The following is a 27506-nucleotide window of genomic DNA, read 5'->3' on the forward strand; positions in this document are numbered from 1 at the left end:
AATGTAAGAAAGAAAACTGTCGGTGACCGATCCGCTACCAAATGATCAAGATTCCAATTCACGTCAGAGAATTTGTTGCTATAACTTTGAAAAACATCGATGTATAAACATTTTATAGAGGACACAAAAACCAGAATCTAATCAAATCAGTAAAGAAATCTCAGGTTACTTTTGACTATCCTTGGAGACTTAAACGCAAGGATAAGAAAGTAACCTGCATGTGAATGATCCGCCTCCTAAGACGGAGAGCGAGTTCTCTCGTTTGAAATACATATAAGCATGATAATGCGTTTATTCTTTTCACTATCTTTGGAGACTTTAACGCAAATGTAAGAAAGAAAACTGTCTGCGACCGATCCGCTACCAAATGATCAAGATTCCAATTCACGTCAGAGAATTTGTTGCTATCTTTGAAAAACATCGAAGTTATAAAAATTTCACAGAGGAGGAGGTCTTGGGTATCACTGATCGGGTGCAGAATCTCGGATGCCATGGATGTCACCCAAAATTGAACTATGCGTTGAGTGAGCGATCAGAAGATGTTTCACGCCTGGTGGTAATAAATCAAACGTGCTGCGAATAATTTTCAGAGTTCGACTTTCCATTTAAGAAGATGAAGACTTATACTATTCGACGTAGAGGGAAAGGAGCTCCGTCGTCGCTTATTGCAAACCATCAAACACCGCAGAATTCACCGAAAATGATTTGAATAATTTATGTGGAAAGTACTTTTCTTTAGCGTCTCAGCTGACAACCTTTGATACCTATTCTTGAAACTGTTTTTCCAGTCGTAATTGTAAAAGGCCTTTGCCGACAGCGCTTTTTCGCAAGTGACGTGGCTTGCTTTGCAAAACATTGATTGATCTGCCGCATATAAACCTATGGGAAAGGATCTATAGACAAAGTATTCGCAGCGAACACCTTAATAATCAATTCTTTACCATAGCTTCAAATGAAGAAAAATCGATAATCGATCATTCACGCCTCGCCACTGAATTGCCGCGCAGTCCTGAAAACCAGAGGTTATTGTACGCAGTGGCGCGACGTGCTTTGCGATATATCGATTGATCTGCCGTTTTAAACCTATGGAAAAGGATCGATAAACAGGGTGTTCGCAACGAATATTCGATTCTTCGCCACAGCTTCAAATGGGTGAATATTGAACGATTATTAACGCCTCGAGGCGGGTATCGATTCGATCGACATGAATCGCCCTGGTAAAAATTGGCAGTAGAATCTGTGTTCCAAAATACCAAGGACCTACAGCCGGCTGTAAGATTTTCAAAAGCTTCTATAGCCGGATACACAATTTCTTATAGCCTTTTATAGCCGATGGCGATCAAGCAACAGCCAGGCGATAAAGTGTATGCTAAGCGTTACTAATTACGGATGCTAGGACTTAGTGAGCTTTTGGAATACTGCTCTCTTTTTGGGCCGTAGTATCTTGATTTATTTTCAGAGGAAAGCTCCGTGCTTTTGATGGATGCCTGCCATTACTAATATATCAGAGCACCTTCAGTTTCGTATGATGCTGTGCAATACCTCTGGTGTGAAATAGTTGCTTCAAGCGTCGTGGCAGGCGGCCAGCCAGCGCGAAACACGCTTTGGCGCCTACAAACCTAACAGGGATACTTCACGCGTTGCGCAATGCGTGAAGTATCCCTGTTAGGTTTGTAGGCGCCAGTGCGTCGCCGCTCCGCTTTGTGTTAGGCTCTAATATTTAATCCGGCGGAGTCAGCGTTATTCAACTCATGATTTTGAAATGTTTGCACATCCTGCATGGATTATTATCATTTCAATTGATGAAAAAAAATATGTATTGAAGGAAAATATAATGTGTGTTTTGTAAATATTAAGGTAGTTCCGTATCAAACTTAATGATTTCCAAAGCACACGAATTTCTACACAATTTCTGATAGCCTTTTATATTCGATGGCGAAAAAGCAACAGCCAGGCGAAAAAGTGTAAAGCCCGGCTGCATAATTTTTTATCACTTCGTATAGCCCGGCCGTATGATTTTCTCCGCATTCTACAGCCAGCTATATGATTTTCTGTAACCTTCTTTAGTCGGCTATAAGAATTCCTATGATATTTCGAAACGCAGCTCTTATCGCCAATTTTTACCAGGGCGATCAATTCACGGAGTTGTCGATCGATTCACAGAGTTTTCGATCGACTTACAGACTACAGAGTATTCGATCGACTCCCTGCTTTGTAGGTAGATTCACGGATTTGTCGATCGAATCAAGGGCTCTCCGGTCAACTCACGGGTTTGTTGACCGATCGAAGTGTTAAGAGAATCGATTGAAAAAATTACAATATTCCAAAATTTATCGCTCTAAAGTCAATGATAGATTCCTCGATTAATCATCCGAATTGTTATCATCCTGACTTTCTACATGAAATAAAACTTTCTTTCACTACACACATCGTTGAACTTCAGCTTCTACCACCTCCTCCTCTTCAACCGGGCCAATGCATTTCAAATAGATGAGGCAACTGTACAGCATAACCATTAAGTGTATGAGATTACAGGGGTCAGCGAGGTGTTAACGTGGATCAAATGTCTCGCACCTTGGTCTTGTTGCCACATTGTGCAAGAGTCTGAATTATCCACGGTGTGCTTGCGATGTAAGTCTGTCAATTCTTTCCAGGAGACGGCAAGCATGAGTTCGCAAATCTTCTTAGCAGTCACGCGACGTTTGCATACGTGTTGTATGCGTGCCGCTTGTTCTTGCCTACAGCAAACTGACTGTTAAACATCCTATGAATATTTAAAAAGAAGTAATTGGGGCAAATCTTCATAGTTAAATTGAAAATTGAAAAGCTATACAACTTTTGAGAACTCCTCAACACCTGTACACGAAGCCATCTGCGAAAGCTATTCCAAATACCATTATAATTAGACAAGGTAATTCAACAAGGAATTACTTGATAAAAACTACATAATGCGGCAATCAAGACTTTCTGCCATGCATACTTAGTTTTTTCTTTGGAAAATAACTATGTATTTTCTTGAACACTTCCTTGATATTTCTTTTCTACCGATTGAATAGTCTACAAAAATTTCAATTTATAAGGTCTGCTTGCTTCTCTTAGAAAAAATTGGATAGGAGCGGAATTTCTGTAACATCGCAATACGTGGTTTCGCACTTTGGTCATCGATATGTGCCAATAATTATTGGCCTATACGGGAAGGTATTTTTATGGATGAGCAAGTAATGCTACTTCCTAAATGCAACCGCAAAATGCAGTTCAATTTATCATCTTCCACATTGCGATTATTGCCAGTCGGTTTCTCAAGAGGTAAAACCTACTGGGAGCCCTGAAGATCTTATACTGAACGCAGACAGCAGGTCGAGCGCCAATGCGATCGATCGACCAATGAGCGAATGAGCGAACAGATGAGTGGAACGAACGGTTAACAACCTTTACGACGGTGCAAACTGCGGAAGCTGTCCGCAAAACCATTTTATTTCTTTATGGAATCTCCAGAACCAATACCAGGAGCCGCGAAGACGAAATTGCAGGCAGTAAGCCAATGCAACCAAACGGCCAATAGACGTCGCGGCGCGCAAATGAGTGGGCGGGACACCGGACAGTTAACAACGTTTATGACGGTGCGAACTGCAAAAGCTGTCCGAAAACGATCGTAACTTATCAACGAGCATATAATGCGGGACCTCTTGGGTCAATCCCAGCGAAGATGCTACCGGACTGCAGGCAGAGCGCCAATGCAACCGATGAATGAAGTTGAGTGGGCGGGACAGCCAACAACTTTTATGACGCTGCGAACTGCGAATTTGTCCGAAAACGATCATAACTTATCAACGACCACTTAATCTGCCGTGCTAAGGAAGAGCGCCGTATGAACATTCGAGAGTTGCCAGATTTTCCTTGATTAAACATTTATTTTGGATAACATTCATGCATACTTTTGCTTGAAATTTTCTAATATTTTACACTAAATTGCGGTCACAATTGGACGTATTTCTATCAAACGGAACTAAGCGCCAATTTGAGTTCCTTTTGAGGAATTCAGAATCCCGGATAGCGCGTTCTGTCAAACGGACCTTAAGCACCATGGAAAAGCATTGCGAGTATAGGACGGAATCAGCCGGACGCTCGATTTCGCCGCCAATCCAAGCCCCCCTCTACCTTCCTCACCCTATGGCACCTAGGTCCGTTTGATAGAATACGTCCAATTGTCTGAAATTTTTGGAAAAAAATATTCGCAATTTTCCCAGTAAATTCGGTTTTTATCGGAGAAAACTTGGCAACGTCTGGAGGCCCATACGGCGTTCTTCCTTAGCACGGCAGTAATGCGGGACCTCTCGGGTCGATCCCAGCGAAGATGCTACCGGACTGCAGGCAGAGCGCCAATGCAGCCGATGAATGAAGTTGAGTGGGCGGCGCGGTTAACGACGTTTATGACGCTGCGAACTGCGAAAGCTGTCCGAGGCGGGAGACTAGCTGAATGAAGACGTAGCTGGAGTCGGCAGAGGATGAATGGATGAATGGACGGGGTTCACGATCGCGAGGATGAGGATGAGCTGAGGTCACTGAGTAATCGCCACGACGCGACGCGACGCGACGGCTCGGCACGCGGCACACACGCCGACGGTGGCAGCTTGTCGTCGTTTAAACCGTATCACCATTGGCAGCCGCGTTGCCGCATCTTCGGCTTCGGGCGACCACTTCTGGTTTTTTCATTAAGAGACAGAGTTTATTTCGCACCGAAAGGATGGACGAAAGGTGTACCCGGGAACAGCCCTAGGCGGATTCAAGGAGGGTGGGGGTGTGCATGGGGGATGTGTGCCCTGTTCCCGTTCGCCCGTAAACAGGAGAAAGGAAGGGGGAAGAAAAGGGAAGAAAGGGGAAGAAATGTTAATGGGCTCAATGCCCTAAGGTATGTGGTTCGACAGAAAAAAGTGGAGGTTAGGGGTCGGAGAGCGCGAGGGAGTGTTATAAAGCGACCTACATACTCGTATACGTGGAAAGGGGAAGAAAGAAGAAAGGTGAAAGTGTGTAGTAGAAGTAGTAGAATGAGTTTATTTTTGCAAGGAATGAAGTCCAGATGATGGAATGACGCTTATATTTGGTAATAATTCATGACAAAATTCACTAAAACTGCATTATGAGTGCTTTATAAATTTTTCTGGAAGAAGTCTTCCGGACTCCCCTTCCGCCCCCTCCCGTTTGAAGTGTATGTATACACCTATGTGGAAGCAGGACGGCCGTTCCTCTTTGGGGGTCGGTTGAACCAATTTTTCGAACTTTCAAGCTTTCGAAGATGGAGCTCTTTTGATAAGCCCAATGGGTCTGTGGCGCCCGTTTTTTCATCCTTTTTCCGAAAGTGCGGAGTAAACTAGACCTCTAAGAGTTTTGTCAGATTTTTTTGACCCGAGCTGCAAGAAAAAAAAAAAAAAAAAAAAAAAAAAAAAAAAAAAAACTCGTTCTGAAAATGCCAATATGGAAACAGTTTGAAACGATTCATTCGGCTGGCTGATTGGCTGAACTCATCTTCAGCATCGTCTTGTTACTTCATTTTGATTGTTGAATTTTGATTGGTCGGGTTTCGAGTAGATTTTCCTCCCCTTAGAAGTGATGTTTTGAACTTTTTAATGAGATATTCGATATTCGATATTTCACGAAATTTTAAAAACTTTACTGCATTTCTGCAAAAATTCTTTGGCACCCCGCCATTACTTAAGAGGAGGTTAACTTTAAAAACAGTGAAAGTTCATCATAACTGGGCTCGTCAGTCAACAGTATCATCATCAGTGAAAACAGTTCACCCCAGGGAAATATGTCACAGTATTGAATGCCTGAAGTAAGATGTCTCTAAAACTCTTTGTCTCTGTTCTTATTCTTTGATCAGTTTCAACATTGTATTGTATCAACATGTCTTGGTAGACAGAATCAATCATCTTCGCCTGTCAAAGGCTGGTGGATTGTACGTGCAGAATTTGCCGAACAAGTTCTTGCGACATGATTAAATTCTAAATCAACTCTCGTCAAGATAGGGCAGTTATTAATCGATGATCACCATCGACTATAAAACACTAGGAGATCCATCGATATCTAAAAATCAGGGTGACTGGAGTGACTGGACCATTCAATTTTGCAAATATGTTTGTCAGAATATTAATTCAAAAAATTCTGGGTGATTTGCAATTTGCGTGAAGTTACCGGCAGCATTTAGTAAATTGCCTCTATTTCAGTTCGATGAGTTTAGCCTCGAAAGGCTTTGTAAAAAGTCTCGATGATCTCTCTTCTGGAGTGAGAGAAATAATATCTACAAATTTTCCGCACACAAATTGGGCGCCTTTAAATTAAAAGGAATTGTATCCATTGTAACAAGAGCCCTACTATGTATGTGCTCTTATGGATCTCAGAGCTCGCGTTGGAGTGGAGATAGTTTCTCTTGATTTAAATGAGTCCAAGTGACAAAAGCAAAAGCCATCTCGAGGAGATTCCAATTTACACGCACGCTTGCCAGTCGCGATTTTTACACCTTTGCGTCGCCGAGTATTTTGCCCCCCGTAACCAAATATGCAAAACCATAAAACCCTAATGGTGCTTTTGTATCGTAAAAGAATGAAAATGCTCTCAAGAAATGGATCTTTTCCCAGCAAGACCAAGCTAGCAACCTCACTTAAAAAAAAAAAGATCGTTTCATACCAGTATTTGCTAACCAAAAAGCCACGCAGAGATAAACGCTTGGCATTCTTGGAATGTTAAATGCGCGCTGAACTTTTGAGAGAGGCTGAAAATATTTGATTCGTCGCGATGCTGCCAGGTTTAGTAACGCACCTCTTTGAAATGAGTCTGTCGATCGTTTAGATAAATCTGGATTTCGGCATGATTGGGCAGCTGTGCTTTATAGCTGGAGTCTCTCCTTCACACCAGACATTGAACTTGGAAGGAAAAGGCGATATTTTTCATTAAGTTATCGCAATTCTCGCTATAGGATATTGCCGTGTTACATGTGTTGTCGTATCTCGTTTAAAATTGACATTCTTATCATTACTTCTCATAGGAATATCTTATAATTTTCCGTATTAATGGCAACGTTGTTTGACGTTTGCCAAAAAATGTTCAATCTTTTTGCGAGCTACTTATTTGGAAACGCGGGGCCAACTAGTATCACTGCGAAAAACAGTGGCAAAGTGTGGATGATCGATCATCGATATTTTCCCATTTGAAGCTGTGGTAAAAAATCGATTCTTAAGGTGTTCGTTGCTAACAGCTATTAGCGATCCTTTTCCATAGGTTTATGGCAGAGCAATCAATATATTGCAAAGCAAGCCACGTCACTTGCGAAATAGCGCTGTCGGCAAAGGCCTTTCGCAATTACGACTGGAAAAGCAGTTTCAAGAATAGGTATCAAAGGTTGTCAGCTGAGACACTAAAGAGATCTATTTTCCACATAAATCAAGGCAATAATTTTCTGTGAATGCTGAGATGTTCGATTATTTGCTATAAACGATGACGGAGCTAATGTTTCTCTGCGTAGAAAAGTATAATCCCTCATCTTCTTAAATGGAAAGCCGAACTCTGAAAATTATTCGCAGCACGTTTGATTTGTTACCACCAGGTGTGAAAGATCTTCTGATCGCTCACTCAACGCATAATTCAATTTTGGGTGACATCCACGGCATCCGAGATTCTGCACAGATCAATGATACCCAAGACCTCCTAATCTGTGAAATTTTTATAATTTCGATGTTTTTCGAAGTTAGCAACAAATTCTCTAACGTGAATTGGAATCTTGATCATTTGGTAGCGGATCGGTCGTAGACAGTTTTCTTTCTTACATTTGCGTTAAAGTCTCCAAAGATAGTGAAAATAAACGCATTACCATGCTTATACAGGGTGATCCAAAAGTCCCTTCCACCCCCTCTAACTTTTTACCTAATTAAGATAAAGATTTGAAACTTGGGGAATATTCCTAGGTCAAAGGGAGCTACTTTTTGGCCCCCCTAAAATTTTCAGGGGGCCCCCCTTGGGGGGGCAACGGCCCCCAACTTTTAATTTTCAAATGGGAAGACCCCCTTTGGGATAGCTCGTTCGAAAGAGCATAAAAAAAGAAAACTTTTCGCGCAAACCCGAAGTCAATATCTCAAACCGTTTCAAAATGGCGGCCGGTTAAAGTTCAAAATGGCCGAAAATTCACACCGGTTATTCGTCGATGGATTTGCGCGAAAATCGGTATGTAGGGGTATTTTGACACGAGAAAAACGAATTTGACGTTAGATTTTCAAAAAAATCAAAATTTCCAAAATGGCCGCCGGTTGAAGTTTAAAATGGCCGAAAATTGTCACCTCGTTTTTTTCCTGATGGATTTGCCTAAAACATGGAATTTGAGAGTATTTTGGCATAAGATAAACAAATTTGAACTTAGATTTCTAAAAAAATCAATTTTTGGTCATTTTGAACTTTAACCGGCAGCCATTTTGAAAATTTCGGTTTTTTTGAAAATCTAACGTCAAATTCGTTTTTCTCGTGTCAAAATACCCCTGCATACCGATTTTCGCGCAAATCCATCGACGAATAACCGGTGTGAATTTTCGGCCATTTTGAACTTTAACCGGCTGCCATTTTGAAACGGTTTGAGATATTGACTTCGGGTTTGCGCGAAAAGTTTTCTTTTTTTATGCTCTTTCGAACGAGCTATCACAAAGGGGGTCTTCCCATTTGAAAATTAAAAGTTGGGGGCCGTTGCCCCCCCAAGGGGGGCCCCCCTGAAAATTTTAAGGGGGCCAAAAAGTAGCTCCCGTTGACCTAGGAATATCCCCCTAGGTTAAAGTTCAAAATGACCAAAAATTGATTTTTTTAGAAATGTAAGTTCAAATTTGCTTATCTTATGCCAAAATACTCTCATATTCCATGTTTTAGGCAAATCCATCAGGAAAAAAACGAGGTGACAATTTTCGGCCATTTTAAACTTCAACCGGCGGCCATTTTGGAAATTTTGATTTTTTTGAAAATCTAACGTCAAATTCGTTTTTCTCGTGTTAAAATACCCCTACATACCGATTTTCGCGCAAATCCATCGACGAATAACCGGTGTGAATTTTCGGCCATTTTGAACTTTAACCGGCCGCCATTTTGAAACGGTTTGAGATATTGACTTCGGGTTTGCGCGAAAAGTTTTCTTTTTTTATGCTCTTTCGAACGAGCTATCCCAAAGGGGGTCTTCCCATTTGAAAATTAAAAGTTGGGGGCCGTTGCCCCCCCAAGGGGGCCCCCCTGAAAATTTTAGGGGGGCCAAAAAGTAGCTCCCTTTGACCTAGGAATATTCCCCAAGTTTCAAATCTTTATCTTAATTAGGTAAAAAGTTAGAGAGGGTGGAAGGGACTTTTGGATCACCCTGTATGTATTTCAAACGAAGATAACTCGCTCTCCGTCTTTGGAGGCGGATCATTCACATGCAGCTTACTTTCTTATCCTTGCGTTCAAGTCTCCGAGGATAGTGAAAAGTAAACAGATATTACTTTACTGATTTGATTAGATTGTGGTTTCTATGTTACGAGTCATACGGACATACGAGTCAACGCAAGCAAAAACCTTAATCTCGCAACTTAAAAGTTAATTTTGAACCTTTCAAATGTTTTAACGTGTTTTGCGTATATTGTCTGAGGAACATGTGCTGTAGACAGTGGTTAATTTCTAACCCTGCGCAGTGTCGACTCTTGAGGGTTGGCAAAACTGTTTTTCCTCCATTTAAATGTATGTAAAATGGTCGCTCTTGGTGAACTGCTTTACCTAAAATCGATATTTTCAATGGATTTAAATTTAGGGAAAACAGCGTTGCCAACTTTCAAGAATCGCCAACGATGTCTATTGATTCATTTGAGTTTCCACCTTAAGGCACTGTCCACCCGACACGGTCAAATACAGGGTGATCCAGGGTTAAACGGCCAGACTGCAGGAGCCGAAACCACCCCCCTCCCCCTTTAAATTGAGATTTCGATTTGTTTCAGATCATCTATGAATTCAAGGCATCCAAGTACGGGAAGTGCAATTTCATGAGATTTGGTTTACAACCGTTGCCAAAATTAAGGAAAAACGATTTACTTTCCGAAATTTTGGGGGGTCGTAGATCCAACTGGGGGCACTCTTGGAGAAAGCTTCATAACCAAATAAGTCTTATTTGACCCATAGAACACGCTCTTGCAGTCCGGCCGTTTAACCCTGGATCACCTTGTATTTTCACGAGACTATATCTAGTTTCTATCTACCATAGCCGATGCAAAAGAGGGGAAAAAGAGTCAGAAAATGGGTGAGGAGGGGGTGTCCTTATGCGGGAGAAACGGGTTCCCGACGACAGGGCAGGAGAAAGTCCGAGGATTAATCAATTATTCTACTGGCGAGTTCAAAGCTCATTAGGCCTCGCTCACACGGTTCATATTCTTGTGCGAGCAGCGCTATGATTTTGACATAATGTCATAACTGAGCTTGTTAACCTACTGCCGCGTCGCCGTCGCGCCGTTTGCGGACAGCGCGCGTCGTCCGTTATCCGTCAGGCCGTCTGCTCCGTCACCACCCGCAAGTCTGTCGTCGCGCGCTGCGGGGTTCCTCGGCGCCGCACAGTGGATCGAGTTAATCAGAGAGCTCGGACAAGAAATTTGAAAACTTTAAACGCTTATAACTCCGTTTATACAAAACTTTGAAGTTCTAAAAATGGTTCCATTGGTTTCCGCGTAAAATGTTTTCAAGAAGCACCTCTTATAGTTTAAAATGTGGCGATATAAACCTAAAAATATGCAATTTTAGTCACAAAATTCATGTCCGACCTCTTTAATTGATTCGATTCACTGTATCGAGTTAATCGGAGTGACCGGACGAGAAATATTTATCAAAAACTGCAAATTTTGATGATTAATTTGTCAGAGTTAAAATTTAAAAGGGCGTTTATGAAAGAAAATTCACGAGGAAACCAATGAAACCACTTTTAGAACCTCAAGGTTTGGTATAAACGGATTTATAAGCGTTTAAAGTTTCAACATTTTGGTTCGATCTCTCCCACTGACTCGATCCACCGTGCGGCGTGCTACGGGAGACAGCAGTAAGTGTAAGTGTTTTTCAGCGTGAGCCTTGGAGCGCAATAAGGTGTGTGCCCATCGCGGCTCACGTTAAAACGCACTTACTGTTGTCTTCCGTTCCACGGCGGTTCCTGCCCTTCTATCTACCACTACTCTTCACCACGGTGACAATTTTCATATCAATGTTGTCAATTTGGAAATTTTTGTGTATTGTGATCAAAGGAAAGCGCTAATCTCACGCGGCGCATAATCGTGCGTTGTTGGTCGAAAATGGTAGATTCGCAGAATATCACTGGAAAAAAAACACTTTGGATCTAGAGTCCAGACTCTTAAAAACATCGAAAAGAAAAAGTACTCTTGATTCAGTCAGAATCTAGCTTAAATCAAGAATCAAGCCTCTTAATTTAAGCGGATTTCGTTTTGATTCAAGCAAAAATCCGCGATTGAATCAAGAGTATTTTTTCTTGTCAATGTTTTCAAGAGTCTGGACTCTAGATCCAATGTGTTTTTTTTTCCAGTGAACAATAGAATCCGTCAGTTTTGGTTCCAATATTAGTGACGAAGTATTCGCGGAATCTCCGCTTCGAGAAAAAAAGTTTTGACAGTTTTTAAGAATTGCCGTTGAGTAGTTTTTCATTAAAAAAAATGAAGTATGAAGAAGATGAGAAGAAATCTTCAACGTCGCAAACCGAGATACGTGGTTGCGGACATGCACCGTCCATCTGTGTTGTAAGTGCACTCCTATGACTCAATGATTCTTGGCAAGTTTTCCGTGGTCCTGCAGAAATGAGCATCAACAACTTCAGAGCAAGCAACTTCTTCTTCAGCTTCCTATTCTGTTATATCTTTTTTCTCCTCCGGTTCATTTCCGCCAACGTCTTCTTCTCAAAAAATGAACTCTTTATTCTTTGCTATTTTTCCTTTTTTTTTTACTTCTGCTACACGGAGAAAAAGACTGGTGGAATGTATTATACATACCGACAGTTGATTTTGGCCCCTGCTAGGAATTGTGATTGGTGTAGCGTAAATTGTAGTGTATATTATCACAATACTAGTTCATTTTACTATAACTTTACTTGAACTAACAATACTTTAGTAGAATCACGGAAAAAAACTCCGGCCGTGGAAGCCGTACTTACGGGCTTTATAGACATACCGTCCGCGCTCCGGGCTCACAGGCCGAAAGTTCCGGGCGTAGCACTCGGAGCAATCGAAGCTAAGGCTCCAGCACCCGGAACGGACGGTATGTCTATATAGCCCGTAACCCTTTTTTCAGTGATGTAACCATACTTTAGTGGAATGTAACCATATTCATAGCAAGGGCCAAAATTAAGTATCGGTATAGTAAACGGCACCAGTCTTTTTTCTCCTTGGCATCCTCACTCATGTCAACTTTCTGAAACGACGACGTCCGCCAGGCGATGACAACCGCCAATCGGACGCGAGAGGCGCCAGGTTTTCACTTTCGGCGTTTCCATTTTCGCCGACGTCAAATGACGTCCGCCTCGCGATGACAACCCAGAGGACGCAGGAGGCGCCAAGAGTGACAACGTGGTGGACTTCCAGGTTGGTCAGGGACTTGCATAAGCCCCGCTGGGACGACGGGTCACCGGTCGGCGTCGCCGCTCGGTCGGACTTGATAACCTCTCGACCCTTGTCAATTTGTTAAATCAATTCGAATCATTTCTCCGGCGACCGAGTGGGGCACCGGCGCCCCCGTCTCACGTTACCGGGGCCCCCTCGTCACGATCCGTGCGTACGGCGAATAACTCGTCGCTAATTTCGCCGCGAATAACCGCCTTCCCGCGCATAAATATCCCTTTTCACCCCATGCGGCTATGGTCGTTTCAACGCCGCGCCGTCCCGCAAGAAGTTATATTCCCCGTTAATCGCGATGTTGTCGGCTTGCCGCCGCGAACATTGTGATTTACCCCTAAAAAACAAAAACAATCCATACTGGAAAAAAACACATTGGATCTAGAGTCCAGACTCTTAAAAACATCGACAAGAAAAAATACTCTTGATTCAATCAGATTTAAGCTTAAATCAAGAACCAAGCCTCTTAATTTGAGCGGATTTCCTTTTGATTTAAGCATAAATCTGATTGAATCAAGATTCCTTTTTCTTGTCAATGTTTTCAAGAGTCTGGACTCTAGATCCAATGTGTTTTTTTTTTTCCAGTGCACGAAAAAAAAGTGAAGTTGATGTAACATTCTGGATGTAAAGAAAGTGTCCGAGAACTTACGACTAGAATCACTTACTCTTGATCGAGCATATACTTATAATACTTAAAAATTCCTAAAAATTCATGGGGTTGTTTGTGTAATTTGCGTATTTATAAGATTGAAATTTTGTGAAATTCAACTCATAAACTTCCACAAAAATCTCTTCAACGCAGAGTAAACTGGAGACCTGGAATTTGCTCTAGAATGACCAGAATTGCTTTGGTCTTTTTTGTTTTTGTTTTTTGTCGGTCAGAGAGAGAGAGTTTATCATTTTTTTCAACTTACCACCTTCTCCGTCTACATATGTTTTTATAATTAAAAGTATGAAGCAAGTTAATGATTTTAAGTTAAGTGAACTAGTATGATTATAACAATAGAGTTTAATTAAAACCAAATGAATTTTTCGTGACGAATATTTGCAACTAGAATGGGCTGACTAAATATTAGCAACAGTTGAACTGATCAAATTTACTGTTAGATCTTATAAACGCTGTTTAACTAATTTAACTAATAAGGAGGCTATTTTGCCTTTTAGAAAAAAATGGCAGCTATGCGGCGAGCAGATCGGAACATTATCCGAGAGCCAGTGGGCTAAAATTTAGGGATTATGAAATCAACGCCGGGGACAAGTACAAATCGGTTGTCGCAGGAAGATATAGTCTGTCACCGACCGATTAAATGGATTAACGCTACATTCAGGGATATGACTTGATACTGTGATTATTTATCCTGTCTCAAGATTCAGTTGTCCCAGCAAGCAATGTCTCTTAAATTGCGCTTTCAGCACATTGACACCAATCGCATTTAGGATTACATTATGTAATAATGACAGAGAAACTCAAACGTCCATTTACATGTATTGAGTTATCATGAAAACCAAATGACAGGAGAAATCTGAATGGTAATAAGATCGCACATTCGATCGACTTCAACCAGAACAAACCTATATCTGCATTCCACATTTCCTAATCCCTGGTGTGATGATGTACCTCTTTTTTCGCCAACAGGAAACTGAACGATGATATTTTTTAAATTTTTCGTAAATTTTACATGGATTGTAAAGCACAGACCTATCAAGTTTCAAGTCAGAATTTGGACCAGCTTTCTTTTAAGGAGGTCAAGCATAACCAAAACTTGGGCAACTGGTGGTCGGGCTGATTCTGTTCAAAAGCCATCCATTAAGTCATATGGACGGTGTAAGTTGGAAATCACATGCGTGTCTCGTTTAAGGTGTCTGAAAATCTCCGCCGCTATGTTATTTTTTTCAAAGGAGAACTGTCAATTTGTTGTTTCCTTGTTCATTCCTTGAAGTTTTTGCAGCATTTTCTTCGCACTGAGAAGAAAAATCACGGCAGTTTTGAAGAATTTCCGTTGAGTAGTTTTCTGTTTGAAAATTAAGGTATGACAAGAAGTCTGCAACGTTGCAAACTGAGTTATTTGATTGCCGACTTACACGGAGAAAAAAACCTCGTGCGTGGGACCCGAAGTTTAGGTCATATGGATCTCTGAAGTTTTCGGACTGAGCATCTGAACACTTTAGGTCTAGCTGTCGAGGTTCGGATCACACATCTGAAACTTCAGTTCTTACATCTGAAGTACTTCAGATTGGAGAACCAAAGTTTTTCGGATGTGAGAACCGAAGTTTTTCGGATGTGAAGACCGAAGTACTTCAGATGCAAGAACTGAAGTTTTAGATGTGTGATCCAAACCTCAGCAGCTGGACCTAAAGTGTTCAGATGCTCAATCCGAAAACTTCAGAGATCCATATGACCTAAACTTCGGGTCCCACGCACGAAGTTTTTTTTTCCGTGTACACCGTCGATATGTCGTTCTTCCTTAGCCTGGCAGTGGTCCACAACCGAAAAATTTTGAGACGTGTCGTCGAGTTAAAAAATTAAGCACCCTTCTAATCCTTAACTAACCCTTAGGGTATCCCTTTCATCTGCATGTTTCTTCTGAAGCTTTGCCAATTACAGGATTGTGCTTCCGGTGGACGGAGCGCCGAAATGCAAAACTCATGCGGCGGGCTTATTTGCATATGCCCTCTCGTCTGGGTCATCACTCGCGGACAGGGGTCAAGCTCTCAGGCCCCTATCTCAGACGCCGTTCCACGAATCACCGTGAAGTTTTCATTAAATGTTAATGAGTGTCGCTCAGGCAATGCTCAGTAATTATCACGTTCCCATTCAGATTCTGTTTGGAGGTGGTCTCGCGTCGTCTCGCTGGTCCAGACTGGCTCGACGTCGTTTGTACCTCCTTGCGTGTGTGTGCGCCGATCCTCGGTGTAGAGTTTCTCCGGTCAAAATACTCATTTAATGTGACGTCATCCTCTCGGGCGAAATGGGTCACTTGCACATGAAGTAGAATTCCTCGTAAAATTGAAAATGTTTCCTGAATTAAATCAGCGTATTATTGACAGTTTGTTTAAAATATTTGGGACATTTTGTGGAGTCCCAGTCGTGCTTCATACGTCGTTTCCCTGACGATAAAACGTATCTTAATGTCAATATTGCTAAATAAATTCTCCTCACAAATTGTATATTTTTATCAAAGAATCTTGTGCTTCCCTTCTTGAAAATTACAACGATTTTTCCAATAGTTCCATGCGAAAATTAATGTAATTTTGAACAACGATTTCAAAGGTGCATTCTCTTAAAAAATTTAATTGTTTGAGCCAATATTGCAACCTTGGAATAGAGTTACTTTAATTCGTTTGGGAAACGACACCTTGAATAAATCACAACAAGACTGTGACTGAAGTTACAAGTCTGGATGCTTCTTTATAATTTATATTTTTAATACTTCATCAACTCATTAATTAAGCTATTTACTGGAATTTACCGAGGCAATAGACCAAGATTAATTAATTCGAAAGAAAAATAACAAACAAACCAATGTTTTTCGATTATATATTAGGTCTGACTACTATATGGGGGACGATACCACTATTCGACCACTCGGGAGCTTGTGTTGCCTACACTCAAAATTGAAGGCAAACTGACACGGCGTTAAAGTAACCTCACCTAGTTTGGTAAAAAGCTACTTTTTGAGTGGGATCCTAGTAAGCGAAAAATTCCACGATCCTACTACTATTTTACCTCTCTCTTATTACTTATCTCATTCCTATTCATCCCTCTTCACCTCTCTCTCTCTCTCTCTCTCTATTTCTTCTTCAGGAAATAATAATGGGAAAAAAAACATAGAAGAATAAATAAAGAAATTGAAAACAACGTAAGGAAATCAGACTTTTCATTGGTAAACGGCAATAGACGGCATTCTCTGCGGATTTGACTCGTACCATTATTTGTCTCGCATAGTTATTCACATGAACAAACCATATAATTTATTGTTAATTGAAAATACGAGGAAGGGAACAAACCATGAGACAAAGCTTATATGATGATGCTATTTTCGAGTGTTCAAAAGACTGACATCTCTTTTACAGCCATGGAAAGTCAGATTTTGGACGGATCATATCATTATTTGTCTATTTATAAGATTCAAAACCGCAAAAATAAAATTCCATAACCCGCGCATCAAACCATTGAGGAAATTGGAATTCTTCATCCAATCATTTCTTTTGAAATTAACATGTTTGGTGAATTTTTCTCATGCGGTTTTTTCTAAAATAATCTCTCAGATACTTCCCTATTACGTAATATACTCTCAAAATACCACCGAGGAACCAAGACATTTTTTTTCTGATTGTGGGTTACAAACTTTTAGGACTTTATTGATTATTATTATTTTTTTTACAGTCAAATTTCTTAAAACGAAGCTTCTCAGCAAGAATTAATTTGACGAAGGTCAGTTTATTGATACTATCCTAGTAGCACTCCTCCCCGCTCATTTTGGCTATTTTCATATTTCGAGTCGTCGACAAATAGATGCAAATGTATCTTTCCCATCACAAATCCAAATTCAGTCCACTCCCAACATATTCCGTGCCGTCGAGGCAACATGATCCATCACGCTGACGAGGAAAAGTATTACCGAACTCGGTAATTGCACCTCGCGATAACTCCCATTATTCTCCCGGTGTGATTTATATTAAATACTCGGCCGTTAGCCGGTCAATTTCGGATAAAATCTCATAACTGCGACCAGCCGCCCATATTTTAAACTCGTCGCGGCTCATCGGAGATCCGTCGCACTACGGAAAGCAGCCGTAAGTCGTTACAGCGTGAGCCACCCTTAACGCGTGCTGTTACGTGTCTCACGGCTCACGCTGAAAACGGACTTACTGTTGTTTCTCGTTGCACGGCGGAGATACTCGGCTACCGGTGAGGGTCCGGTTTTGCGGCTGCCGCACCGCACGAGATGAACTTGCGGCTATCAAGATGAATTCGGGTCTGCGGGAATTCAGTCATAAATGAATCTCTTTACGTCCGATGGTGTTTTTCACTGCATCACTCATGTGCGATCGGCGGTGTTCCTTCAGACTGTGATGTACAACTCTATTACCTGCAGTGTACGTCGAGACGCTTCGGGAAAAGATATAAGTTGGCTTGGTGCATGTAAAGGCAACTTTTAACCCCGGTCTGGCGGACTCGGCTCATTTTGACTCGAAATTTTGTTTTTTGGATTGCAAGATACAGGTGGAGAAGAAAAGGAGGAACAAGAAGGGAAAATAAGAAAAATAAGGGAAATACGTGAAAATACAAGGGGAGAGGAATTATTCTCCGTTATTAATTCCTTCATCTTCCTTTTTTCCCTTTTCGACTTATTTCTAATTCCTAAGCTTCCTCTCTTCCTTCTTCTTCATCATCTTCTTCTTCTATATCTCCTTCTCCATCTTCTTCTTCATCTTCTTCTTCATCTTCTTCTTCATCTTCTTCTCCTTCTTCTTCTCCATCTCCTACTTCATCTTCTTCTTCATCTTCTTCTTCTTCATTTTCTTCATCTGCTTTATCTTCTTCTTCATCTTCTTCTTCTTCATCATCTTCTCCTTCTTCTTCTTCATCATCTTCATCTCCTTCTTCTCTTTCTTCTTCTTCTTCTTCTTCTACACCTTCATCTCCTTCTACACCTCCATCTCCTTCTTCCTCTTTTCCTCTCCTTATTATTATCCTCTTCTCCTCATTTTATAATTAATTTTATTTTGATTTTTCTTCCTCTTCGTTTTTTTCTTCTTCTGCTTCTGCTTTCCGACCGATTTTTAATGCAGTTTCGTCCTATAAATGTCAGGAGGCCTACAATTTAAGAACGTCGGGCTAGTGGTAGTACTTGATCGTTGTTACGTAAAAAGTGAATCAATTATATCCTAAAACGTTTTTTCCAAGTGCTGTAAGTATTTTACTTGCACCCTTTTTTCCTATTTCAAATATCATGTCCTGATTTTTTCAAGCATAATCTAACAAGTGCCATTTGCAGATCAAGTCGGTAATGGAAACGCAAACAAGGCGACGTGATATTAAAACTTTGAAATATTTAAAAACTTACGCTTTCACTCGGAGATTATATTAATCTCCAAGTGAAAGCGTGAGTTTTTAAATATTTCAAAGTTTTAATACAACAGCTTTTGCTGTTTTGTGAAAAATCCGATCGTTTTACCCAAGAGGGTGACGTAACTTAGAACTTTGTAAGTAAAAAAGGTCCATTAGCAATATGTTTGTTCCTTGCTGGAAAATTTAGATTTGGGCTGAAAGTTTGAAAACTAGAGTTAAAGCGAAGCGTCCTCTGGGGGTTGGGCCGCGCAGCGGCCTGAATTAAATATTTGCCAAAAATTTTTACGGGTAATAGGTGGATATCGATATTTTTTAATATTTATATAAACGTACCACCAGATAAAAATCAAACTGAAAAACTCGAATCTTCCATAATTTTGACGATAGTGAGCGTGAAAGAGTTCAATCTCAAGATTCGCATATTGTACATTAATTTTTTTTTGTCAGTATCTCGGTGGCTGTTAAAAATTACTTGATTTTTCCTCATCATTAAATGTCACTTTCCCGTCGAATGGTGACAAGCTGTCTAGTAGTACCTAGTTCCGGTTTTGTTTTAAAGTAGAAAGACATGAACATCTTACCTTTGAACCTGTTTCATTTTATACGGAGAAATGTTTTACGTAATCGGTATCCACGTGTACCCATATACTCACCCACATACACACACACAATTCAAGCCAGGCAATGTAATAATACATAAATAAAAATGCGTTTTTTGAACGTCAGATCCACATAGAATAATGAAAAGTTTAATGTTTTTCTTTGTTTCTTTCTTTAGAGGTGTAAATGGCCTTAGATGCTAAAGCACCGCTTTAAAATAAATTTATCTTACTACTACTACTTTCTTTCTTTCTTTTTTGAGGGCTTTGTTATACCCCACGGGTGGTTTCAAAATGAGCTGTAATCCTCGAAGTCTGAATATGTCCTCCGAGTTAATAGTTAATGGCTTTAAAATGACAAACTTAATGTATGTATAAATAACCAACGTTTTTCAATTTCCTTCTCTATTCTCTCTGTGAGCGTTAATTTTATTTTTTGGGGAAATAAACCGAGTCAATGAAAACTCCGAGTTTTCGTTTAACTGAATTTATAAGATACAATTTTAGTAAGATGGGAGTTTACGTGCGGTGTGGGTTTAACCGCCGGATATAGATCAAGCTGTGACGACGCATTTACTTGGTCCGTGAAACTGAATTGCTTTCAGACGCAATTGAAGTTAAATGTCAATGCTTTCCCATTGCGAAGCGTGAATGGTCATTGGTCAATTGGTCAATTTTCGATATTTCCCCATTTGAAGCTATGATGAAGAATCGACCATTAAGGTTTCGTCACGAACACCCTTTCCATCGATCATTTTCCATAGGTTTAAGTGGCAGATCAATCGATATATCGCAAAGCACGCCACTCCACCGATGCTTAGTATTATTGTCATTTGCAGTAATGCTCAGTGATTGAGGCTTGAAGAATTCTTCTTTTTTTTAAAACATCATTACAACGCGCAGCCATTTGTTCACCATCCGACCTTGCGCTGAAAGTGAAACCAGTTTATTTCTTTTTCTTCTTCCGTTTACGTACACTCTTCTTTTTTATCTCTGTACCTCCCCTCTGCCGCCTTTCGTGTCTTCACTCCTTATTCATTACCCCCTGGGACTTTTTCGCGGTCTTCCGTCTATAGTGACCATAAAAATGACGACTTTACGCGGCGTTTTTCATCCTTTTTTCGACGTCATGTCAGCTGGACCGTGTTAAGAAGAAAGGAACTAAGTCACTTATCAACAAGAGAACCAACCGACCAATTTCATCAAAAAATGTATTATTTTTATAATTATTTTTTTCTCCACAGAACGGTTAGGCAATCTCTCATCATGGTAGTAATCCCATGTTTTCGAGAGAATCTACTACACTCCTGTTCTACTATAGGAAAATAATAAATTGCTCGATGAAATTTGACGGTGGCTTGTGTGACTTAGTTCCTTTTTGCTTTAACGCGGTCCAATTATTATTCCTTTATATTCGCACTGTCGATGGAGGAGGGAAGTACTTGAGATAATATTCATCCTCAACAAAAATCATTCTTTCCTTTTGGCCGAGACGAGATGGAAATGCCTCGTTTGAATTTCAATTGAATGCTAAATGTGTTTAAAATTGTGTATTATGATGATAAAAAAGAGACGTTCATTCCTTGCATCATTTCGCGGTCTCTCTCTCTCTCTCTCTCTCTCTATCAAACAGGGTGCACATTCCGATAGCAGTGCAAAAACAAGAAAAGAGGAAAATAATATGAAAAACGGACCTGATATCACCATTATAAATCTTCTCCTCCAAAATGTTATGTAACACACTTTGCATGGGAACAGACTTGATTCTTAATTGAAATACGTTACAAGAAGACGGGCACTAAAGGCTATCATTACAGAACCTTATATTCTCTCAAACATGTATTTCATATTCATTTTTTTTTTTCGGTGCATGTATCCATAAATCCATCACAATTTTTGAACCTATCAACTCTGCGATGGAGGAGGGAAGAGAGAAGAAGACCTCTGCTTAATAATCCACGATCTCTCAGAGTGTTCAGGTCTGGATCATAATTGTACCACCAGAGGAGAAGGGGAAAAAATACTTATCTCAATACAAGAATATTGTCAATATATTTTTACTACAGACTTTTTCATTGCCAAGCTCATATAACAAGTGCAGTTCTCGTCCAATTTTGCGTAATTCCTAAAAATTGACGATAATCATTAGCAGTTTCGCCACGTGGACTTAGACTCTGAGGGGAGGACAAAATTTAGATAATCGAAAAGGGAGTCTGCTGAGGGATTCTCCAATAGCGAAGGAGGCCCTACGGGTTCTTTCCCGGAAACATGTTGGAAATGAGGAAATTTTGGAACGCAATTTTTGGTTGTTTTCATGGTGAAATACCCTCCATTAAAAAAAAAAAAAAACCTTGAAAATTTTGTAGGAGTTTTCACCCTCCAACCCCTCGCCCCATACAGAAAGATAAAACTAGATGTCAGTGCGGGTTTTTATTTTATTTCTTTATTTTTTTTATTTATTTTTTTTTAGGAGAGAAACTTTAGCTTGAGAGATACTAGGATAGGAATCTAGTTCAAAAACTTTGTATTGGTACAATCGTGAGCAAGGCCTATTCTTTTGCAGCGATGAAAAATATCGGAAGTATACCTCCTTATTCCATTTTTCGGCTACAAAAAATCGCGTGGATTCCACTGTCTTCCGAAGGTCACACATTCCAAACCCAAAATTCTTCACGGAGAAAATGTTTCTGGACTTTTTCAGGCTTATGGCTGTTTATCTGTGAGTTCAAAAAACTGCCAATGGTTAAAAATGAAGGTTTGGTGAATGTAAATAAACATAAGGCCGTAGGAGGCCTTAAAACCAGGTATTATCTAAGACAAAGTCCCCGGCTTCAAGAATTTTGACTACTCGTGGCCCGCTCGCAATGACCTGCGCACAGGCCTAATCTATCAAAGAAATGCCTTTGAACTGTACAAAAATGCTAATCGGTTTTCATTCGATGCTTACGTAATTCATAAATCCGCGGCTATAATTCTTTTGTAGGTGGCATGTAACCGTCCTTTTTCTCATTTTCGCAAAGCGTTTTATTATCAAATTATTCATAGATCTTCAGTGCAAGTTATCGCCGGACTCATCCTTCCTAGACCTGTTATTAATGTGAGATCTAAATCTTCGGAAACGAGTTTTCTCTTTGAATTATGCGAGCGACCCACAGAGTACAAGCTCCTCTACGTATCAATTTGAGGATTTTTGGCTCTCGAAATTATTTTTAGGGTTCCAAGATACCGACCAAGAAATTGAATATGACACGTTAACTGCTTTTGCATTTGAAAATTTACGCAAATGTGCGTCAAGCCGTTTACATACAGTTAGTGAAAGCCAGAAAAATGTGCCGTGGTTGTGGTTTATTGGAATTCTTGCTCATAAATTATTCCCAAAGAAGCAGGAAAAAGAGGAACAAACAGAATCGATCTTTTGAATCGATGTTTTTCACGCGGACCTCGCGGGAGTTACTTTCTCATCTCATTCAAAGGGTCAAGATTTAATTTCTTAAATCGAGATGAATGAATATATGAAAGAAATTTATGACTATGAGCCAATATTAACGTAACTCATCCGTTCCATTTTTCTGGATAAAAAAGTTACTTGATAAATGCCTAGCTACTGGTGCTCTAAAAGAATGTCGCTTCTTGACTACCGTAATGTCTCAAAAGTTATGGGCCTAACCTTCAAACAAAAAAGTAACGTGTATCTCTGAGCCGCCCCCCCCCCCCTAAAAAAATCATCGTTTGCGCTGCTTAAGACTGTAATGCAGCCAATCATCTTTTCTCGATCTTGGGCTTTCTTTTTTCCAATCTGCTCCAATTTCTTCGATAAGCTCGTCTAGCCATGACTATTTCCTACTTCTACTTCTACCTTCCTACTTCTACTTCTACTTCTTCCTTCTTCCTCTGTTTCTTTTTCCTGTAGATGTTACATTTGCTCAACTTTTACAATCCACCCTTGCTCCGTAGCCGGCCCATTTCAAGAGTTCATGATATACATACTTACATAAAAGCCGCTTCTATAGCGCTCTTTGGCGCTCTGCGACACCCATCCGCCAAAGTCCCCTATCCTCCCAAAGCCCTTCAGAGAGTTGGCACTACCCCATTTCCTCTAAACTCCCTATCGCCACCCTTTCACTAGGCGTCCCTACTCCCGGGAGGAACCCAACTAAGCTTCTTCTTCGGATATACATACTTCTATTTTGATATACTTACATACATAAAGCCGCTTTTATAGCGCAGCCTCGCGCTCTGCGACGCCCAATCGCCATTGCCCCCTATCCTCCCACAGATCATCAGGCAATTGGCACCTTCTGATCGCCTCCTCCACCCCTATATTCTATTTTTTCACCCCTCTTTTTTGATATACACGCTGTAAAAATTAGTATCTAACAGATCTCATTTTCTGTTTGTTGCAGCCGATGTGGCATGACTTGGAAAGCCTGGGTCTGTACCTGGGGCAGCCGGCCCCTCCTCAAGCTTCACCGGTGAACATGTGCGGCGTGGGCACCATGAGCACCGTCGTCCTCACCGTCAAAGACGCCACCGAAGAACCTCTTCTCGACACCTGCAACATAGTCACCTCGTTACCGTCCAACCCGCACGGGTTCGGCCCGGCCGTCCAGGTTCGCGCCGAAGACATCAACAGTTACCACGGCGACGTCCTCCTCGACTTCGACGCCCTCCTAAACAGCGCAGCCGAAGAGCACCAACAGTTCGCCGTCCAACCGGTCGAGAACGTCCCCCAGGTCCAAGTCCCTGTCAACGTCGAAGACACCAACTACATCGACATCAACACATTCATGCCTGAGCAGCGATCGATAGCCCAAAACAACACGGTGACCTTCAACGCCCTGATGACAGTCCTCCCGACGCCTACCGACCCCTGCTTCTTCAACCACGAGCAGATGTCCCCACCCGCCAGCCCCGGCACCTGCAATAACCTCATCAACGACAACTTCTCGAAGATGAAGATCGAGGACACCAGGTTCTACCCGACCATGTACAGCATGGAGCCCATCCAAGGCGACTTCCAGACGGTGCCTTCGAGGATGATCACCCCACCGTCCTCGCCGAACTTAGGTGATCTTGCGCCGGCGCCGGCGGTTCCACCGCCGCCGCCGCGAAGCAAAGCCGACAAGCCGAAGAAGGAGAGGAAGCTGGTGGCCCGGAAGAAGATCACCAACCACACGTGTTACCACCTGGGCTGCGGGAAGACCTACACCAAGTCCTCGCACCTCAAGGCCCACCTACGCACCCACACGGGTGAAAAACCTTACCAGTGTAATTGGGGAGGCTGCGGGTGGAAGTTCGCGCGCTCTGATGAGCTGACACGGCACTACCGCAAGCACACGGGGGATAGACCCTTCCAGTGTCGGTTGTGCGATAGGGCTTTCTCCCGTTCGGATCATCTCTCGCTCCACATGAAGCGGCACGTCAATAACTGATAGCCGAGGGACCATCCCGCAGGCATATCATTAGTCAGGACCTCCGTCCCGCTTGACGTCAGCTCTCCAACTTCGGGAGAGAGGTTAGGTGTGAAGATGCGGTCTAAATGGTCCCGGTGGATATGAGTGACACGGCATACGTCCATCAAATGGTTCAGGCTTAGTAAATAATATATCAAACGAGTTAAGAGCCCAAAATTTAGCTTTAGATTGAAAAAAAATTTTTTTTGAGAAAAATTAATTTTTTTATCATTTTAATTTTTTTAAAAGTCAAATAAATTTTTAAAATTTTTAAGTCAAATATTTTTGGCTTTTAGCTGGTTTGGTATATCATTTACCATGTCTTTAATAGCTTAACCAGCCAATTTTGGCGTTAAAACGTCAAATGGTCAAAAGGGTGGTGGCCACTTTCGTTTTGGTCGCCGTTGTTTGTGGGATCCTCTGAGAAAAAAGAAAAATTAAGATTTCTTTAAAACAAAAAGTAATTGATTAGAAAATTAGATTCAAATAGATCTGCCCTTAGGGCGAATATCGATATCTAAGGTGGAAAAAGAGTGTCTTAAACTGCAACGTTGCAGATTCGGACGTTGCTAAATTTCCTCCAAGAAAAATTTATTTTCAAAATGCATACATTGAAATTTTCGATGATTTAGATCAAATAACGAACCAAATTTTCTGAGAAATTGGGAGTAAAATACTTTTATTCCTCGCAAATTCTTAATTCGTCAAAGGAAATTTGGCAACGTCTGAAATCTCTTACGGCTTTCTTTCTTAGCACAGCTTGTGATTGACATTGTGCATCTTTAATTTTAAAGAAAGGGCTACAAAATTCAAACTGGTCACCACCCTCTATTCTGAATGCATCGCAGTTACACATTCAATGGTCAAATTCCTACATATGAATTGCTGATAACTGCATGCATTAGCATTGATATAACGTATGCCGGCACTGATGTGGTATAATATCGGTAATAATGTCTCTCATATCACTGAAGGTTTTATTATTCCGCCGCAAAGCAACTCTTTTCACGTCTATGAAGAGATTTGAACACTTAGGACCGGTTTTGAAACCTCAGCTTGTTTGTACTTAGTGAAAATCTCTAATGCCTCCTAGCTTGACCATTGATTTTCCGAGAAGTGCATAAATATGAATTTAAGGCACAAATACATTTATGCAAACATTAGTAGACGATGAGGTTACGTAACAAGTTCAGTTCATATCACTTTGAAGTTAAAATTTAGCACGCTCCAACACAAGACTTCCAAATCATCTATTATCAATTTACTCTGGTTTTGATTTGAAATTATTTTGAAAGTCATGATATGTTTCAAATTAAGATTCTTATAATATCCTCTCAAGTGGAAACGATTTTTTAGATCTTCTAGTAAAATCCTTATTTTACTAGTGTTTCCATTAATGAGTCATGATCATCCCAGGAATCTCCGATGAAACATATTCTGCGTACCTAAAAATAAGTCTTCGGGGCCGATTTTCAGCTTTCCGTTTGATAAGGTCCTCTGCTAGGACCACGACTATAAATCCTGGAAGGTCCAACAATTTTTAGACAATATATAGATATTATATATATTGTTACTCATTCAATAACCACCTGGAAAATCGCATACAAGTGGGGTTCTTGAAACCGGTCCTAAATCTCTCGAATACGTAGGGTAATAATTTTATTATGTTTTTAAACGTTCCTTTAGTGCAATCTCTTTTTGCATCAATTAGATTGTCAATCGACCAAATCATACGTTTAGAAAGCTCTAGGTTTCGAAAAATGTTCCTCATTGAAATCTATCTTGAATTTTATTTTCTTAGGTTATCGTCAGTAGAACAACTAACTCACAACTTCAGGAGGCTTTTCAAAGCGTTGCTTTGTACCTTTCAAAAAACTGTGTGGATCTACTGTATCACGAGCCAGTCTCTTACCCTGTAGTTCTTCAAAGGAACTAGATTTTTTTATATATGCACAGATGGGTGGTATTAAAATCTCAATTATGAGTTTAAATATGTATGCACAATTCTGAACGATAAGAATTTTTGGCCAAGTTATGTCACACGGAGAAAAAAAACTCGTGCGTGGGACCCGAAGTTTAGGTCATATGGATCTCTGAAGTTTTCAGATTGAGCATCTGAACACGTTAGGTCTAGCTGCCGAAGTTCGGATCATACATCTGAAACTTCAGTTCTTACATCTGAAGTACTTCGGTTCTCACATCTGAAGTACTCCGGTTCTCACATCCGAAGTACTTCGGTTCTCACATCTGAAGTACTTCAAATGTAAGAACTGAAGTTTCAGATGTATGATCCGAACTTCGGCAGCTAGACCTAAAGTGTTCAGATGCTCAATCCGAAAACTTCAGAGATCCATATGACCTAAACTTCGGGTCCCACGCACGAGTTTTTTTTCTCCGTGCAAAAAGACATTATTTTTGAATACGTGTTCACAATTTGAAAATCGGTCTGACAATCTTAGCTTGAGAAATGCATTAATAGCTGAAAATTAATACAAAGTAAGATCAAAGATACAAAATAAGATAACATTTCATTCTTAATTCTGAATTCTTCGAGTTTTCTCCTAAAGACACCCCTACACGGAGAAAAAAAACTCGTGCGTGGGACCCGAAGTTTAGGTCATATGGATCTCTGAAGTTTTCAGATTGAGCATCTGAACACGTTAGGTCTAGCTGCCGAAGTTCGGATCATACATCTGAAACTTCAGTTCTTACATCTGAAGTACTTCGGTTC

The 27506-nt window shown here is 40.8% G+C and overlaps 1 protein-coding gene across 1 annotated transcript in view; it reads left to right on the top strand.

Annotated features, from left to right (window-relative positions):
* LOC109034950 (uncharacterized) overlaps positions 1–26830 on the top strand; it is an 86328-nt gene extending 59498 nt beyond the window's left edge. Inside the window, exon 2 of the mRNA XM_072303313.1 lies at positions 23726–26830. Within this exon, the coding sequence (XP_072159414.1) occupies positions 23726–24754 (1029 nt within the window). The 3' untranslated portion in view covers positions 24755–26830. The remainder of the gene's footprint in view (positions 1–23725) is intronic.
* The last annotated feature ends 676 nt before the right edge of the window (positions 26831–27506 follow it).

This window comes from Bemisia tabaci, chromosome 8 (genome assembly GCF_918797505.1).
Source record: "Bemisia tabaci chromosome 8, PGI_BMITA_v3".
NCBI lineage: Eukaryota > Metazoa > Arthropoda > Insecta > Hemiptera > Aleyrodidae > Bemisia > Bemisia tabaci.